Below are 19,435 nucleotides of genomic sequence, written 5' to 3'. Positions count from 1 at the left end.
GAGACAGTCAGACAGACTCCCGCATGCACCCGACCGGGATCCACCTGGCACGCCCACCAGGGGCAAAGCTCTGCCCACCAGGGGGCGTCGCTCTGCCGCGACCAGAGCCACTCTAGCGCCTGGGGCAGAGGCCAAGGAGCCATCCCCAGCGCCTGAGCCATCTTTGCTCCAATGGAGCCTTGGCTGCGGGAGGGGAAGAGAGAGACAGAGAGGAAGGAGGGGGGAGGGTGGAGAAGCAAATGGGCACTTCTATGTGCCCTGGCCGGGAATCGAACCCGGGTCCCCCGCACGCCAGGCCGACGCTCTACCAGTGAGCCAACCGGCCAGGGCCTCCATTTTTATCTTTGTGACCAGAACTCTATCACATGACTGCCCCTATCTGTAAGGGCGCTTGGGAAATGTGGTTTTGTTTTTGTTGTTTTTTCCCCTCATTTATTAGCTTTACCTCTTCAGTTACTCTGATACTACTATTCATCTTAAAAGTAAACAAGAACTGTAACACTCTCCTTTTTCAGAAACAACTTTATCAGCCAGAAGTTTACACAGTTTAATAAGAAAAGTAGTCTTAGATGTAAAGTAGAAAAAATAAGTTATTTTACATGAAACCAGTTTACTGTTAGAATTAGAAGTTTTCTAAACTCCTTTTGTCTTCTTTTAGGCCCTGTACATAATAAGTATAACAACAATAATACTTAATACTTGCCAAGAACTGTTTTAAGTCTTTACATTTATTCATTTAATACTCAGAAAAGTTCTGGGTAGGATTTTCCTGATTTTACAGATGAGGAAACTGAGTACACAGAGGTTTGATGACTTGGCCAAGGTCATGTAGCTGTTAATTAGATTATTTGATTCAGTGTTTTTTAAAGAAGTTCTCTACTGAATTAAAATATTACTTGAACTCAGAGTTGATATTAAATTTCGTTCTTCCACTTTCTTGATGTATATGTGTCTCTGGCAAGGCCTTAACTTCCCAAATCTTCACTTCTTTAAAATGGAGCTAATCCCTTATATGATTGTCATAATGTCTGACAACAATGTAAAGCATCTAGTGCATTGGCCAGCACATAGTAAGAACTCAGTAAGTGATAACTACTGTTTTTAACAAAATATACATGTTTTTATATAGAATGGCTATGGTCAATGAAAAAGGCAAGATTGAAATTCTTCCTTTTTTCAAGGGAAAAATACAATTTTAAAGTCAGCTTTGTTTTATGTATTTTTCAGATCAATGTTGAACTTTGTGGATTGTTTGGCACAAAGCAGATTGTGATTCCTCATGCTTCTCAAACTGTTAACCAAACTGAAGGTATACCCAACACCATCAAAACATTTCTTTCCAAACTTTGTGCTGAGCACCCAAACAACTGGGATGACCACCTATCAGCTGTTTCATTTGCCTTCAATATTACTCACTTGGTATGTGCCTTTTTGTAATTCTGTACTTTTGAGTTATGACCATCTCTTGCCTAGATAAATGTTCTATTAAAAATTGTTTCTTTCTCTTAAAATAGGAGCCTACTAAAAATACACCATACTTTCAAATGTTTAATCGAAATCCTTATATGCCTGCAACTTCAGATGTTCTCTGTGAAGTGGATGGTGATAATACAAGTATGTTTGCCAAAATTCTAGGTGCAATTAAAGAAGCTGATAAAATAATGGAGAAGAAGACAACTTCATTGGGCCAGGTGATTCTATTTAATAGAAAACTCTAAAATAGAAATAGCTATAAAGTGGTTTCTTTTAAAAATTGTAGCATATATATATATATATACACACACACACACACACAGATGCAAATGCGAGTGTGCGTGCGCACACACACACACACAATATATATATATATCCTTAAGCCATATTCTTTTTCTACCAAATTCTGCTTGTCTTAATTAAACAATGTGCTTGCTAGCTATGAAATTCTGAGAGACAGATATGGGGAAACCATGAATTATGGAATCAAATGGTGCAGAATTCAAATCTCTGGTCTTGTTGCTTTCCAGTTGTTTGACGTGGGCAAGTTACTTAACCTATCTCAGTTTACCTTCTTTGTAAAGTTGGAGTAATGCTGACTTTGCGATATTTAAGAATTAAATGGGATTTGTGCCTATCTTTTAAGTAGCATCTCAATAAATAACCATCTGCAATTAACTTCAGGAAACTGTAGCACTTTCATCTTTTTGTTCTGTCTTTTTTGCACTTGTAGATGGAGAATAAAAATGTCAATGAAATAAATAAAAACAAGATCACTGTTAAAAAGAAACCAAAGCAATTAAATCCATTTCATCTAAAAGTGGGTCATGAAGTTTTAAGACAAAGGAAAAATTGGTGGAAGGATGGTCGTTTCCAGTCCGAGTGGGTTGGTCCTTGTGTCATAGACTATATCACAGAGAGTGGATGTGCTGTTCTGAGAGATAACACTGGGGCTAGACTGAAAAGACCTATCAAAATGTCTCACCTTAAGCCCTATGTAAGAGAACCCAGTGAACAAGGTAAATATCTGTCACTTCTCTACATTTGTACTTACTTTGAATGAGGAGGGAAGTTAATATAACCCCCAACTCTCTGCTTTGGTTAGGTTTTCTTTTCTTCTCATTTTTATAAAATTTGGTATAGGTCTGTTTTATTAGAATGCCTCTTCTGGAACTGTCAGGCTTTTAAGAAATTTTATTCTGATTTCTAGTGTGATTTTCACACGTTTTCCCACAGTTCATATGGGAGATACTGACACTGTTTTACAGAAGGAAGAATTATGTGTTCTCTATTTTCACATTCACAGTATTTTATGAGCAATTTTGTGTCTCATTTTAGCATGAAAACAACAACTAAGATAATTAATGCCAAAACAAACATACTGTCTAGAATCCTGTTGTGAAATAAATATATTGGGGGACTCTAAAAAAATGATTAGTTTTTAACATTGCATCATAATCAGGTCATGGTGGATGAGGGGAAGGGGCAGAGTGGGGAATACTAAGAATGTTATAAGGTGCTATAAGAGGTGACTGCACCCTAAACAAGGTTGTACTTGCCCCCAAATATGGTTCTGTGCAGTCAAGATATCCTGATTTCCCTAGCTCTTTTTTTTCATCGACTGAGCTAAATGACATTATGCTGTGGCTTTTGGATTTAATCCCACTTTTATGGAGACTGTTTTATTTTGTCCTAGTTATCTGTTCCCTAGTTTCCCTGAGGTGGATAACTGAGAGGGAGTTCATTGTTACCTTAACTTTGCATATTTTATAAAGAAAGACAAAGCATCAATATTATTTGAATATGAAAACAATTCATGAAAGTTACAATTTAGTATAGTGCTAAACAATATAAACAACTGAATTATTTAACAAGCCTAAGTAAGTAATAATTAGAAGAGCAGCAGATTACCTATACTTTAGTATATGAAAGCACTTTGGGTCTGCTTGGCAATAGCTTAGCTGTGCTTCCGATCTGGGTCACAGCTCTCATGTTAGAAGCTCTTAGTACCTTTCCATTTGCTTGTGACAGACCCAGTTGCTCTAGTAGCAAGTCTTATATAGGCTGTTCTAATTCTGAAAGCTCAGTGTCTTCATTCTCTTTGTTAGAAGATAAGTACTTTATTTCTTGTGTCTCTTAGTTTTGAGCTAGCTTTTGTGATTTCTCCCTTCTGCAATTTAAGTAGAAAAAGATTATGCAGATACATGTTCTTTCTTTAGCACGATTTTCTTCCTAATCTTTGGCATTTAGCTCCCTTCTAATGTGTTAACCTTCCTTCGTTAATACAAAGTTTAAGTGTTGCTGTTTCAGGATCTGTTTCAGCATTTTTCAATTTGTTCTTGCTAAAGAAATGAGGCCATTTTGTTACTCCTGGATATTTCATAATCCAATTGCACAGAACAGTTTCTAAACACAGGTAGTACAATTTTTGCATCACGCTTGAATTCTCTGCCAGTACTTTTTCCAGGAATATAAAGGAAATTACAGTTTTAGTACTAGTGTACGAATAAGAAACCTGAGATAGATGAGTAAACTTGTTTTTTCTTGTTAACCAAGAAAGTATTGATCTGGCCATCTTGGAATCTAGTTCTTGATGACTGTTTGGTCCATTTTTTATGTTTCTCTTATTTGCAAAAATTCGGAATAATGAGATTTCTGCAGTCTTTTTCTTCAGTATCACATATTTTCCTGAAAATCTTCACCTCAGAAGCTGATTTTAGAGTCTTGAACTTAATTTAAAGCAAACAAAATGTCTTTAATTAGAGCCCCATTCTTTTGTTTGACATAAATTTGGATGAGCTATCACGAAGAGCGCTGGGATTTTGTCTGTCTTGCTTGTTTATCACTGCTACTTTTACCAGCCTTGAGATTTCATAGTTGTATTAAAGACTCATTGTCCAAAGCAGATAGGCTTCTGTTGCCAACTTCTTATCTAGAACATAGTGTGGAGAGAGCACATTCCGTGCTACGTCTACAATATCTCATTGTTATTTTAAGCAGTCCTGTTTGTCATTTTGTCTAGTTCAATGCCAGGCTCCTTTTCAAGACTAATTATTTTAACAAGACATTTTATGATATACCATATTGTCTCTTTGTAATCACAATGTTCCTCTTTGAAAAGAAAAATGATATTGAACCATTATTTTATATGCCAGATTTTAAGATTCCTGAAATGTCTTGAAAATACTTTTGTTTCTAAGAAACTAAAGACTTAATTGTTCAGTCTGGTCAAAACTGAAATACTGCTTTATGATAGATGTCATAATCATAACTAAATCAATGGTTAAGAAAACAAAAATACTTAAAGTCTCTTGTGTAATGTGACTGTGTAGAAAAGTCCTATAAAAATGTTTGTCTACCTCTCTATAATGAGGGCAAATCTTACCTTGTTATTTTCTGTATGCTTAACTTAGGATTCTTACCTTGTTCTTTTCTATATCCCTAACTCAGGATTATTCTAGATCAGTATTGTCCAATAGGTATGTAATGCAATAATTATGCAATATATAATTTTAAATGTTCTAGTAGTCACAATAAAAAGTACAAATAGGTAAAAATAATTTTAATAATTTATTTTATATAACCCAGTATATCTAAAATATATTTCAACATATACAGAAAGTATCAATAGTCTCTTTTCTGGTAATTTTTTTGTAATCTTTTTTGAAGTTAAAGAACATTTCTATTGGCTCTAGTTGATTTAGGTCATAGTAGGAATTGAAACATACTTGAATTTTCTGAATGAATGAGATTTGTTTTCTTTTCACAAACAAGGCTTGAAATCTTCTATTGTGTATAAACTGATTTGTGTAGAATTTGCTGAGTATAATCCTTATTACAACAAGGTTCCTTAAAGTTTATCTATTATTTAAAAGAAAAATGTGTGTGTGTGTGTGTGTGTGTATCACTTGTATCTAGAACCTTTCTTTTAACAGACAGGAGTTTGGTAAAGTTTATTTGTTTCTTAGTATAACTAGAAGTGCTTAAGACCTATGAATGCATTTCTGGCAAACCAAAGTGGTAATTTTTTAAAAAAGATTTTATTTATTCATTTTAGAGAGAGGAGAGAGAGTGAGAGTTGAGTGGGAGAGGAACAGGAAACATCAACTCACAGTTGCATCCCATATGTGCCTTGACTAGGCAAGCCCAGGGTTTCAAACTGGTGACCTCAGCGTTCCAGGTCGACTCTTTATCCACTGCACCACCACCAGTCAGGCCAAAGTGGTGATTTTTATAATCTTTACATCTATGCAAATTTTCCCTGTTGAGACATGTTTACTGGACATATTTTCCTAAATAGACCTGCTTCATCTGTGTAGAAAATGTTTCTGAGACAGAAAACTTTTGTCATCAAAGATGTCTGCAAGGATCTTTGGAAATACTTTAAATGCTATGATATCTGCTATCACTGACTTTGCCATATTGTACAGGCCTTGAACCTATGGAATTCTTTATGACTTATTAGAAAAATTTCATCAGGACACTTTGATCACATCTAACCTTTTTAAGTTCTCTTATAAAACACTACCTAGTCTTCTCCAGTATTGACAGGCTAATAGTGAACTTTAATGTTGTTCCTCTAGTAACAGAATCTAAAAATATTTCATTCATTGGTCATTTTATTTTTCTTGCTGCTATTAGTGAAGCACTTCTCATGGGTTGCCTGATTTATTTTTTATCTTTCAGAATTGTTCCTCTTATCCAGCAGTTCTTCCCGTGCTGACATACAAAAGTCATTTTTTGCCACCTTCAATTATCACTGGGGAACAAAATTTTTGTTGCATCCACAAAAACACTTGTTCTTACCTAATTCGAATGTGCTGATCTCAAATCTGACATTAATTTTTCTCTGTAAGCTACAGTTTTTTTGCAATTCAAGATTTTAGGTTTTCATCTTATTGTAAAATTTTCAACATTTAGTTTAACATAATGAAGTAGAATGTCTTCTTGGGCATCATCTTTGTGAAATTATAATAATTTATATAATGCAGTAAATACACTAAAAGATATTATTGCATCAGAATCTGTATAATTATGAAATAGAACATATTAAAACACTTATTTTAATCATAAAATTTGTGAAAAACTTATTTAAATTCTATTCAGGCAAAAATTTGCATTTGTAGCTTTTGCGTTTGTGTACTTGTTGAGGACAATCTCGTTTGATGCTCCAGCAATAGTCTGCTCATCACTAACAGCTCCAAGATTTTCGGGAAATGTATGAAGGTGACTGTTCAGGAAGTAAATCTGAACGCTCATGTTACATCCAATGTCTCGGAAACCCAACAGCATCCTTTGAACCAGAAGTTTATAGTTTTCTGCTTTTTTGTTGCCAAGGAAGTTCTTTGTAACTGTCACAAAAGACTGCCATGCTGCTTTCTCCTCCTTATTCATCTTCCTGGCAAATTCTTTGTCACATACGAGGGTTCGAATTTGAGATCCATCAAATACACCTGCTTTTATCTTCTCAAAAGACAAAGCAGGAAAAGCAGAAATAATATATTGAAAGCATTCACTTTCTCTATTCAAAGCTTGAACAAACTACTTCATTAAGCCAAGTTTGATGTGAAGTGGGGGAAAAATGATCCTGTCTCGATTAACTACAGGTTCATTCACAATACTTTGCATCCCTACTTCCAGAGCTTCACGTTTCGGCCACTCCTTCTGTGTCCAGTGTTTCTCCCGAGCTCAGCTGTCCCACAAACACAGAAAGCAAGGATACTTGGTGAAACCTCTCTGTTGTCCTAACGGGAAATTTACCATTTTAAGATCTACACAAATGATCCAGTTATGCGCCTCATACTTCAGAAAGTTGAGGAGAGTTTTTATGTCATTATAATCTTCTTGCAGATGAATTAAATAACCAATTGGAACCGCTGAAAATAGGCAATATATGTGCCTTTGACGTTGAAGTGTGTAACAGCCACATATATAACAGAAGGTTTCAGGACTATTCTTACATATATGCCTACTTGAAGAAGCCATGATTTAATCTTAAAATAAAATAAGAGGGTGTTTTTATCAGATAATTTTTTACATTTAAAAACAACTACAATTATGTAAAAGTGATATTTGTAAAACATTAATTGCCCTGTGGTTATGTTCAATCCAAGAGTCATTGCCCTTTAATTTCCAATTTAAAAACCAATGCATGCCATTAACTGTAACAAAAAGAAATTAAAATTGCATAAAAACTAGAGCATGCAGCAAAAAATGGATTTCAGATTTGGAATCAGCGATGCAGAAATATATAGAAATAGTTCTAAATCCTCATGCAACAGAAAATGAAAAAAAAAAATTGTTCCCCAGTGTTATCTATACTTTTTTCCACCATTAATATATATGACCAACCTGACTGGGTGGTAGTGCAGTGGATGGAATGTCAACTTGGGTTGCTGAGGACCTAGAATCAAAACCCCTAGGTTGCCAGCTTGAGCATGGACTCACCAGCTTGAGCGCGGGGTCACCAGCTTGAACATGGGATCATAGACCTGACCCCATGGTTGCTTGTCTGAGCCCAAAGGTTGCTGGCTTGAGCCCAAAGTCACTGGCTTAAGCCAGGGGACACTGGCTCAGCTGGAGCCCCTTGGTCAAAGTACATATAAAAGCAATCAGTGAACAACTAAAGTGACACAATTACGAGTTGATGCTTCTCATCTTTCTCCCTTCCTGTCTGTCTGTTCCTCTCTCTCTAAAAAATACTTACATACATATATAACTGCTCACAAAAATTAGGGGATATTTTATTACTTCATGTTCATTTTGAAGTCCCTTAATTTTTGTGAGCAGTATATATGTATGTATATCTTTTTAACAGCATTTTGAATCTAATTACTACATTTGTATTAATAAGGACTAGCAGAGTTACACTTGGAAGGCCTTTCAGAATTAAAATACCAGGTATACTGCCTAACAAAATACTACTTGAGCAAAACTAATTGTCCGTGCAAACCGAAGACCACTTCTGCCACCTATTGGTAGAAAGTATAGATTTGTTTGATCTCTTGAAGTTTGTGAATTGAAAGTTCTTAGTGTGTATACTTCTGAAGTTGGAGTAGGCTTAGTGAGATTTTCATATGTTAATATGAGGATGGGTGGAGTGGAATTGTGTTCTAAGCTATATTACCAACTTGATCTGCTCTGAGAAACTTTTATTGATCTCTACTCTGAATGGGCAATTAGTCTTCCTTTTGCTATTTCTTAAACTTAAAATATGAGGACTCTTTAAGCTATTAAACTCTTCAAGAGAATCTATTAATTTTGGGGGAGAAATACAGGAAGAGAAGGCAGGGGTCCAGGATGTTAATCAGCCATAGTAGAAGAGTTCCTTGTTGTAATTAATTAAAATATCAGGTAGGGAGGAATTTTTTCATATATATTAATCTTTATTTAAAAGATGCTACTGCTTTGCCATTAGTTTAACATTTGTTTTAAGTATTTTTTGATAGAGGTGACAAAGTTGCTCAAAATAGAGAAAAATGCTAATAACAAAAATTCCTTGTTGGTATTTCAGTATGGATTTAGCAAAACCTTAAAAGTCCATGAGCATTTTGGTATTAAATTAGACTTAAGCTAAGCTTTTTATAGTATTGCACTGCAGCCTGTTTACTTAACACGGTCCCAGCAGGTAAGCCTGATTCTAGGAACTTTATCTTCATCTTACTTATAACTACATATTGTAACTAATAGAATCAATCGGAGTCCAAAAGACCAGTGTAACAGGCTTTAATGAAAGGAAACCTGCCAGGCTGTCTCCTAAGGGAGAGCAGCCCCCGGTTCTCTAACAGGTAGGGTGACATAGGGGATTTGAGGGTGGGGGCTGGTGGTCTTAAGGAAAAATGTATCTTTCAGCGATTTATGTCAGATTAACCGTAAATACGCTAGGGGACCTTCCACACCCGGGTTAGTCACTGGATGCTTGGGGGAAGGTAATCTGGAACATCTAGTTTGTCAACGTCCCTTCATCCACTTAAGGGAGGATGGGGTCTTGCCCTCCACCTGCAACCCTGTCATTCCAGCCTTTTGTTATATGGTTGAGGGGCAACGATCATTTTTCTGTAGCTACTTCCTGCTGGTAAGGGGCGGCGAGTCTGGGGAAGGGATGGGCTGCAGTGGTGAAGTAGGGACCTTCTGGTAGGTGGCTTGGAGTAACTGTTCATGGACAGTCCAGCTAGTGAAGGCCTTCAGGCGGTCCTGGAGGAAATTAGAGAAAAGGTGCCGGAGACAGACCACATGCTGAAAAGGCAGAAGGCAGGTTAGGTTATAGGGGCACTGGACTCTCTTCTGTAACTTCTTGCTGTTTAGGGGCATAGACATGGGGGCTCGGATTTTTCTGCCCGGCGAGTGTAGGTTTCAGGGTTGATGTGTAGAGCTAGGTAGATTTCTCCAATTTTCTGGTTGGTGAAAGGCCTGCATGCCGTTCTATAAGAAGCTAGAGAACAGGTATAGGAGACAGGGCCCAAAAGATAAATGACAAGTATGAGAGTGAGTGGACCAATAAATGGTAATAACCAAGACATCCAGTTTGTGCGGAGCCCCTGATCTCAAGACTTGGATTATGTTGATATTCATGGTGAGATAGACTAGGGTACGGTTCCCATCCAATTAGTTGGGAGGCGCATATAGGTGTTGGTCCCACACATATAGAAAGCCCCTGATTGGATAAGGCAGGCTGAGAGGTGAATAGAGAACAGATGAACAAGGGGTCGGTTTTGTCCATCTGTCTCTGAACTGCAGACGGTCAAGGTGGAGGAAAGTGTAGCCCCAACTAGGGGGAGACATGGTCAGAGGCCTGCTTTGAGCATTGCAACCGTGTGGAAGGGGTAGTGAGCCAGGGATAGAGCCGTGTGGTGGGACAGGAGCATTTATTTTGTGAAGCTGAAAGAGGAGAGGGTCCTGTGAATCGAACAGGGTTAGAAAATAACCCATTTGTTTCTGGGAGAGACTTGATAGTTAACTTGATGGTTCTGATGGTCTTTGGGAAATTGAAGTTATTGTGGTGTTGCAGAGGTTGGAGGGGAGGTGACCAACTGGGATGTCACCCTGAGCCGAGCCCTGAAGCATAGGGGAGCAGGTGAAAGGAGAGAGGTATTTAAAGTGACTGGTCCTTGAGCAGGAGGGCTTCGGGGTTTTCATTTCTCTAGCTGGGAATAGTAGGTTTAGTATGGCTTGTTTGCTCAGTTTGCAGCTGAGGTGAGGTAATGTCCTAGGAGAGTGCAGCTCTCTCACAGCAGGTGGCCCCTTTCTGAATCTTGTACAGAAGAGTGGTGTGAAGGAGATGAGTATTATTAAGAGGAATAGGGAGAGCTGAGTAACCTGAAGATGACATGGACAGACAGTAACAATTTGATATTATTGTCTTAGTAGGGGTTCTATAAAGATTGAAGAATTATCCAAAGTTGTAAATTTAAGTATTTAACAATTTTACTTTAAAAAATATTCTTCAATATCCTACTAATTTACCCAGAAATGTTTTGTAGAAGCATATTAACGATATTATTAACATCAAAAATACAGTTTTATAATTTTGGTTTTAATCTATATCATAATAGGTAGGTGCTTCCACCCCCTTCCCCACATCTACCAAAGACAAGTCAAGGGAACAGGAAACCTGGCTCTTTTTAAATCCATGGTCTTTCCTGACTTCTGTCTATATCAGGCATCCCCAAACTACGGCCCGCGGGCCGCATGCAGCCCCCTGAGGCCATTTATCCGGCCCTCCACCGCACTTCCAGAAGGTCCACCTCTTTCATTGGTGGTCAGTGAGAGGAAAACTGTATGTGGCGGCCCTCCAACGGTCTGAGGGACAGTGAACTGGCCCTCTGTGTAAAATGTTTGGGGACCCCTGGTTATATGAACCTCAAATTTATATATAATTTTATTCATTCTTTGAAATGTTTATTTATTTCGTAGACAGGAGAACCTACTAGAAGTTAATCTTTTTTTTTTTAGAAGTTAATCTTGCTAGTAAATTTCTATTATTTTGGATCTTGTTCCTCACTTAACATTGTTTAATTTTAAAATGATGTGTTTAATTATAATTCTAAAAGGCACCCTTTGATGTTTCTCCTTTCAGACAGTCTTTATCTCTTACAAGGTTCAATAGTGGCAGATCATGACTACATTGGATTGCCTGAAATTTCAGTTGGTGCATACCAAGCAAATATTCTGGTGGAAGACGCAACTATTGGTGTAGTTGATAACGAATTACTGACATCAAGCAAGGATGGTGAACTGTTAGAATATAGAAATGCCAAAATCTCTCCATTGATAGAAGATAACAGTAGTCTTGAAAAGCAAACTTTCAGTCTGTTGGACTCCTCAAACCAAGTCCTTGAGTACTTAAGTTAGTAAACACCAAAATCCATTTACAGTATTTGTTTAGAATGTATAACTCCTTGAATCTTGATATTTTTTCCTATTCAAAAAGGTTGTGTAGAAGTGTCTGGACACACTCTTAGTGACTAAATTCTGAAAGTTTATTTTATAACTATTTATTGATCTAAGGTTGTACCATGTTTAAATGTCAGTGCATATATGTAAAGGCAAAGGAAGCATATATTATATAGAATTCACTTTTTCTTCTAAAAAGAGAACAGGTAACAAATGCTTGTTTCTTAGGAATAAAAGTAAATTTCAACTCAGAACTCTCAAATCTTTGGTATGGTACCATGTTTTCAGTTTTAATGTATTTTTAAATATTTTTCTTTAAAATATAAGTTTGAACAACTTAGAATGGAATTAATAAATATTTATTCAATCATAACAATGAATTAGGTGGAATTTTTTTGTGTGTCTCTGGAACTTCTAAAAAAATATTACAGGAAAATACTGAGTTATATAATGGGCTCTTACAGGATGTTAATTTAACCTTGTTAGACTTAGTATTAGGATCTGAAACTCTACATTGGTTTGAAAACATTTGTGCATTTTCATGATATATATTAAAACCAAAATCATTCATTAAGATTTTTCTATAATCTTAAAGGAGTAAATAATAATGAACCTGACCTGTGGTGGCGCAGTGGATAAAGCATCTACCTGGAATGCTGAGGTCACTGGTCTGAAACCCCAGGCTTGCCCAATCAAGGCACATATGAGAAGCAACTACTACGAGTTGATGCTTCCCATTACTCAGCTCTCCCCTTCTCTTTCTCTTAAAAAAAAAAAAAAAAAAAGGAGTAATGACAAAATAACCAATATCAAAGATTTCAGATTATAATTTTTTGATGTTTATAAGTTTATTATTTATTCTACAAGTATTTGTTATAAAGCAGTTTGAAGAATACTGTGATAAAATTAAGAGTCAGGCACGTCCCGTGTCCTAATAAGGGCATCTAGTCTGGTGAGAAATATAGACTGTCTAAGCCACGTACAACATTAGCACTAGCTCTGCAAAGATTTGCACATCCTACCACATTACAGTGGGTATGGGTTTCTTTTTGTGGTGACGACAGTGTTCTAAAGTCACTGATGATGGTGGCATAACTCTGGAAATATTAAAATTCATTGATTTGTATACTTTTTTTTCACATTCTATTATAGGCCATTTATGATGAAACTTATTTTTCCTGATAAATAGCTAATACAAGATACTCAAATAAATGCTAATTTTATTACTTAAATCCCAGTATTCTAATGTATAAACTTTAAATATGGATTTTAAGTAAGCAGATCCACACAAAAATACCCACAAATTATATACACACACATAGTCTTGTCTCTGATGTTTTCAGGGCCCTGTCAAGATTGAAAATAGAGGACCATATACTATATACCTAAATATTTAGAAGTTACAAATCCAGCTAATAAACAAACTGTTTTTACCTTAGGAAATATGCCTTCTTAAGGTCCCTAGAATTTATGGACTCCTCAAGCCATGCTCCAATGAGTGGCCCTTTTTGTCCCAACCCTCTCCCAAGGAAAACCTACCCAGCTGCTTACTGCCCCTTGACCAGCCCAGGCCTTGCAATGTGCCCTCCAGCTGTCTCTCCACCCTCTGTACCAGACCGGAGCTCTCTAGGGGAGCAGGGGCATGTCTAGGCCTTGAGGTCTCACCCTACAGGGAGGACAGAGACCCTAGGAGGCCCGCAAGGAAAGGTTCCAGAGTGGGGTCCCTCTTCCCTGGATTTAAGATTTCCTATAGGATGAGTATGTAGTAAAATTGTGACCAAAAATATCCACAAATGTTAGGAGGTTTTGTATGCTACCTTGTGGTATTTTTATGAGCACTTAAAATTTAATGTGATAGAAGGAAATGGAGATGCTGAGCTAAAAGAAAGGAAAAATATATTATTTTAAAAAAATTTTTAAATTCATTTTAGAGGGGGTGCAGAGAGAGAGAGAATAAGGGAGAGAGGGAAACAGAGAGAGAGAAGGGGAGAGGAATAGGAAGCATCAACTCCCATGTGCCTTTACCGGGCAAGCCAGACGTTTCGAACTGGTGACTTCAGTGTTCCAAGTCAACACTATCCACTGAGCCACCATAGGTCAAGCCCAAAATATTCTTAATGAAAATAATTACCTAGTTTGAAAAGTTTTTAAACATGATTAGGAAGTGTGAAGTTTTCTAATATTGTGGCTTAAAAACATTAAGATTTACAAGAGAAAACACTACATGTTTAGCTGCAGCATTCATTTATAGACTCAAGATATGTATTAGCCCTGGCCGGTTGGCTCAGTGGTAGAGCGTCGGCCTGGCATGTGGAAGTCCCAGATTCGATTCCCGGCCAGGGCACACAGCTGCTTCTCCACCTTTCCCCCTATCCTTCCTCTCTGTCTCTCTCTTCTCCTCCCGCAGCCATGGCTCCATTGGAGCAAAGATGGCCCGGGCGCTGGGGATGGCTCTGTGGCCTCTGCCTCAGGCGCTAGAATGGCTCTGGTTGCAGCAGAGCAATGCCCCGGATGGGCAGAGCATTGCCCCCTGATGGGCATGCCAGGTGGATTCCGGTAGGGCGCATGCGGGAGTCTGTCTGACTGCCTCCCTGTTTCCAGCTTCAGAAAAATACAAACAAACAAACAAAAAAATTTAAAAAATAAAAAAAGATATGTATTAAACGCCTACTGTGTTCCAGGTACTGTTCTGGCACTGAGGTTATATCAGTGAGAAATAAACATTGCTGCCCTCCTAGAGTTTACATTCCAGTAGGCTAGTGCAATAGCGAACACAGTTCTTTATATATTTCTTTACTTACATCCAATCTTAAAATCTCATATATAGTTTTTGTACAGATACCTTGTTGGGATCCCTGCCATAATTCTTGAAAAACTTAAGTATTCTGTTCTACTTGTTTTTGGATTCGGTGGGAAGTTGTGACAATGTTTTATCAGAGGTCTAAAAGGGACTGGGCTTTACATTGGAAAACGAAGTTAAAGGGTGATAATTTAAGCATCCAATTTAATGTGCAAAAAGAACAAGTGAATGGGTTTAAAATGTGAATAGAAACTAATTGAAATAGAAAATAAACATATGGTGCAAGGGTGACCTGAGCCAAATGTTGCTTCTTTCAAAACGCTAATAGAAACAAATCGAATAAGCCTAATAAAGTAAAACTAGCCCGACCACTGGTGGCACAGTGGATAGAGCATTGAGCTGGGATTCTGAGGTCCCAGGTTCAAACCCCAAGGTTGAGGGTAGTGGTGGGATTCAGCTGGTTTGCACCAGTTCAGCAGAACCAATACTTAATTTTTTGTTGAATTTGGAGAATAGGTTTTTAAAATGGCACTTGTAATCAGGGTTCTTTCAAAGGTGGATGCCTGGGCAGCCATCCAATGTGGAAATCATGAATTTACCTTCCTTACTCTTTTTTTTTCTTTTTTTTTGTATTTTTCTAAAGTTGGAAACTGGGAGGCAGTCAGACAGACTCCCGCATGCGCCCGACCGGGATCCACCCGGCACACCCACAAGGGGGCGATGCTCTGCCCATCTGGGGCATCGCTCTGTTGCAACCAGAGCCATTCTAGCGCCTGAGGCAGAGGCCATGGAGCCATCCCCAGCGCCCGGGCCATCTTTGCTCCAATGGAGCCTTGGCTGAGGAAGGAGAGGGGGAGGGGTGGAGAAGCAGATGGGTGCTTCTCCTGTGTGCCCTGGCCGGGAATCGAACCTGGGACTCCTGCACGCCAGGCCGATGCTCTACCACTGAGCCAACTGCCAGGGCCTTTCTTACTCTTTTTTTTTAACATTCATCTGTCTAACAGCATATTCTAAGTGCCTGTAGTAATGTTCATTCCATCCACAGATGAAAAAAAAATTGATGGAACTGTGCTTGTAATATTTATTTATTTTATAAAACTCATTATACTTTTGAAGAAATAGTACATTTTAATTCCCTCGCGTTTGTTACTTCAGTAAGCAAAAATAACGTGAAGAGAAAATGTACTAAACAACCAATTACTATAAGTTCAGCAGAAGCAGAAAGGGGTTTTTCAAAGATGAACATAATATGTTCAGAGAAGAGAAGTCACCTGTTTCTAATATATCAAACACAATGACTGTTAGTCTAATCAACCTGCCTCTAAAGCAGGGGTAGTCAACCTTTTTATACCTACCATCCACTTTTGTATCTCTGTTAGTAAAATTTTCTAACCGCCCACCGGCTCCACAGTAATGGTGATTTATAAAGTAGGGAAGTAACTTTACTTTATAAAATTTATAAAGCAGAGTTACAGCAAGTTAAAGCATATAATAATAATTACTTACCAAGTACTTTATGTTGAATCTTCGCTACGTTTGGCAGAATAAATCTTTATAAAACAACTTACTATAATTAAATCTCTTTTTATTTATACTTTGGTTGCTCCGGTACCACCCACCATGAAAGCTGGAACGCCCACTAGTGGGCGGTAGGGACCAGGTTGACTACCACTGCTCTAAAGGAATGGGATCCTACTCCTACAGTGAAAAGATGGTTAAGAATAATCACACAGCCAATGATGCTCGGAGAAAAGCAAAGAAAATTGCAAGTGAGTGCCAAGACCAGCTTGACAATGGGTGTGCACGAAAGGAAGGTGCTGCAGGACTTAAGAAAAAGCACATAAGACACAACATAGAGAAAAGATGGGTACAGGGGCCTTCCAGCCTCTAGGACTGAGAGCCTCACTGTATTTATTTGTTTCTTTACTCATCAAGCAAATTAGCAGAGCCTGGGTCAAATTAGCTTAGAATAGATTCAGGTGCAGAGAAGGATGATTAATAACTTTCAGGTATGCAGGGGAAAGGCCATAGGGGTCAGCTGTTTCCTTTAAACAATCTTATCAGTGCTCACTGGGTCAGTGTTCTGCCCCGCAGGACTTGGTGTTCCAAAGTCCACACTAAAGACGTGTTTCAGGGCAGCATTCTGTGGCCATTTTCCTGCAAGTGAGGATGCCAATCAAGAGGCAACATGGAAATATCTTAAATACTGGTAACAGTTTTATTGCTTTTTGTCAGGTATTATGTAATATTTTTTCATTAATATTTTAAAGCTTATAACCTAGTTTTGTGTACCTTTTTTATTGTTCTTATTTAAGTATTAAATGCATGAAATAATAAACTACTTTCGATATATTTTTTCTATACTTGAAACAGTTATTAGGTCAGAGAACCGGTTGTCAAATTATTGGAATCCCACGACTGGTTGCAGGCTTGAGTGTGGGCTCATCTGGCTTGAGTGTGGGCTCACCAGCTTCAGCGCAAAATTATTGTCTTGAGCACGGGATCGTTGACATAATCCCATTGTTGTTGGCTTGAAGCCCAAAATCACTGGCTTGAGACCAAGGTCACTGTATTGAGCAAGGGGGTCATGGACGAGCTGGAACCCCCCCCCCCCCCAATCAAGGCACATATGAGAAGCCATCAGTGAACAACTAAAGGGCCACAACTACAAGTTGATACTTCTCATCTCTCTCCCTGTCTCTTTCTCTCTCTAAAAATAAATAAACCTAGAGAATTTATAAATAAACAACATCCTGATGTAAAAGGGGTTAGAACCATATATAATGAGGATGTTTGAAAGAGGCATATTATAACTTTTTCTAATAAATTTGAAACTAATAAAATGGATAACTTTTAGAGAAATTTAAACTGCAAAAGTAGTTCAAGAAGAAATAGTAAGTACAAAGCCAGATGATTTTACCAAACATTTATAGTAAAATTTAAGGAATACATCATTTTAATCTTACATAATTATTTTGGATTATAGAAACAGAAGGAACACTCCTTAAATCTTAGCATGAGGGTGATATAATCTTCATATCAAAATCTGAAAAGGACAGAATGAGGAAGGAAAACAACATTCTCTCATGAACACAAACACAAAGACCTGAAAAGAAATTAGCAGACTGAATCCAATGATCTATAACAATATGCATTATGACCAGTTGAGTGGATCCCAAAAATGCATGTTTGGTTTAATGTAAAAAAAAAACCCCAAAAGATTTATGGAATTAATGGCTGTATTTCTAAGAGATATGGCAAGAAAGAGATGAAACATAATGGTTTTAACTGAAGATAATTTAAGTATTTAAAGAAGGATTAATGGAACCCACAAGGGATGGTAGGACATTTGGAGACCACCAATAGCCAGAAATCTCTAGGCCTACAGGGCAAGGAGAGGAAATGCCCAGTGAGAGAAGGGTATGGAAATGGACTTACCTAGTAGTATTTGTAGCCACACGGGAATGTAACCTCTGCCAGAACTAGAACAAGTCAGAACTGTAACAACCATTGTCAAAATTGTGATGATCACTCTGGAAGCTGGAATGAGAACGAACTGAAGAGCAAGTAATGATGGACAAGTTACGAGGCTGTTGCAATAATTCAGGTGCTAGATGATCTTGGTATTGGGAGCAATGGAGATGGTGAGACATAGCATCATTTATATTTTGAAGCCAAACAATTTGATGACATTGGATATGAGTTTAAAAGAAGAGGAAAGTCTATGATGACTAACCTTTTTAGGTTTACATAACTAGAAGGATAGAATCGATGCTGAGATGAGGGAGACTAGGAGGAGCAGGTTTGAAGAAAAAAGTTCAATTTTGAACATGTTGATTCTTAGATGCTTTTTATACATTCAAGAGGATCTGTTAAGTAGACATTTGGATACGAGTCAGGAGATCAGGAGATGTGAATTCAACATTAATTTATGCATGGTTCAGAACTCTCCAAAATAAAACTTGAATTCATATGTGTCCCTTTGGGGCAGCCAAGGCTTCTCCTTGCTGCAGAGATCCGCACTTACCGTTCACCTGCCGTACTTCTTGTTCATCATTGCTGAGGCAGTGATCCAAAGCATCTGGTGATTGATTATACATGATCCTGGCATTATTTATACTACCTGGCAGAGCAAACAGATGCCCAGGCAAGCTTCCTGGCTTTATGAATGATAGCAGCAGAGCATTCCTCCCCTTTCCCCTTTTTGATTGATATAGCTGATGCTAACACCACATTGAAGAACTACAAATAATGCAGGCAACTTTTCAGAATCTCATTCTCATTTGCCAGTGGAAACTGAATGAGGCAAAACATTAGTAACCTTGTTATTGTGCATCACACAATACTTTGGCTTTGCTAAGGAATTCTCAAACCAGTGTAATTTATATTTATATAGAATTTCTGAGGTTGTTCCAAAATCACTTTCCTATTTTAACTTCAGTTTGCAATTTGAAAACTGAAGAGAGAAGAATTTCTTTTTTCCAGAATAAGAATAGAAAATTCTTTGGAACATCTTTGTTTTATTCTACCTCACAAACTTGAAGTTATTAACCTTGCATTGTCAAGTTTTCTTTGGATTCCTGTCAGTGAATAGTAGGACCTAAAAGTCTTAGCATTGTGCATAATTTTACTAAGATACCTAAATTTAGTGGTGTGATTCAAATAACTATTTCTCTGCCCTAATGACTGTTTTAAGAATAAAAAAAATGACATACCGTAATGTAGTTTATTTCATGCATTTAATACTTAAATAAGAACAATAAAAGGGGT

At 37.6% G+C, this 19,435-nt stretch overlaps 1 protein-coding gene across 6 annotated transcripts in view; it reads left to right on the top strand.

Annotated features, from left to right (window-relative positions):
- GIN1 (gypsy retrotransposon integrase 1) overlaps positions 1-12,206 on the top strand; it is a 31,723-nt gene extending 19,517 nt beyond the window's left edge. For all 6 annotated transcript variants that reach the window (XM_066383781.1, XM_066383780.1, XM_066383778.1 and 3 more), the window contains 4 exons: positions 1,228-1,419; positions 1,515-1,691; positions 2,207-2,492; positions 11,549-12,206. In XM_066383781.1, the coding sequence (XP_066239878.1) occupies positions 1,228-1,419; positions 1,515-1,691; positions 2,207-2,492; positions 11,549-11,823 (930 nt within the window). In that variant the 3' untranslated portion in view covers positions 11,824-12,206. The remainder of the gene's footprint in view (positions 1-1,227; positions 1,420-1,514; positions 1,692-2,206; positions 2,493-11,548) is intronic.
- The last annotated feature ends 7,229 nt before the right edge of the window (positions 12,207-19,435 follow it).

This window comes from Saccopteryx leptura, chromosome 4, assembly GCF_036850995.1.
Source record: "Saccopteryx leptura isolate mSacLep1 chromosome 4, mSacLep1_pri_phased_curated, whole genome shotgun sequence".
Lineage (NCBI taxonomy): Eukaryota > Metazoa > Chordata > Mammalia > Chiroptera > Emballonuridae > Saccopteryx > Saccopteryx leptura.
This window is presented reverse-complemented; position numbering and strand designations above follow the sequence as displayed.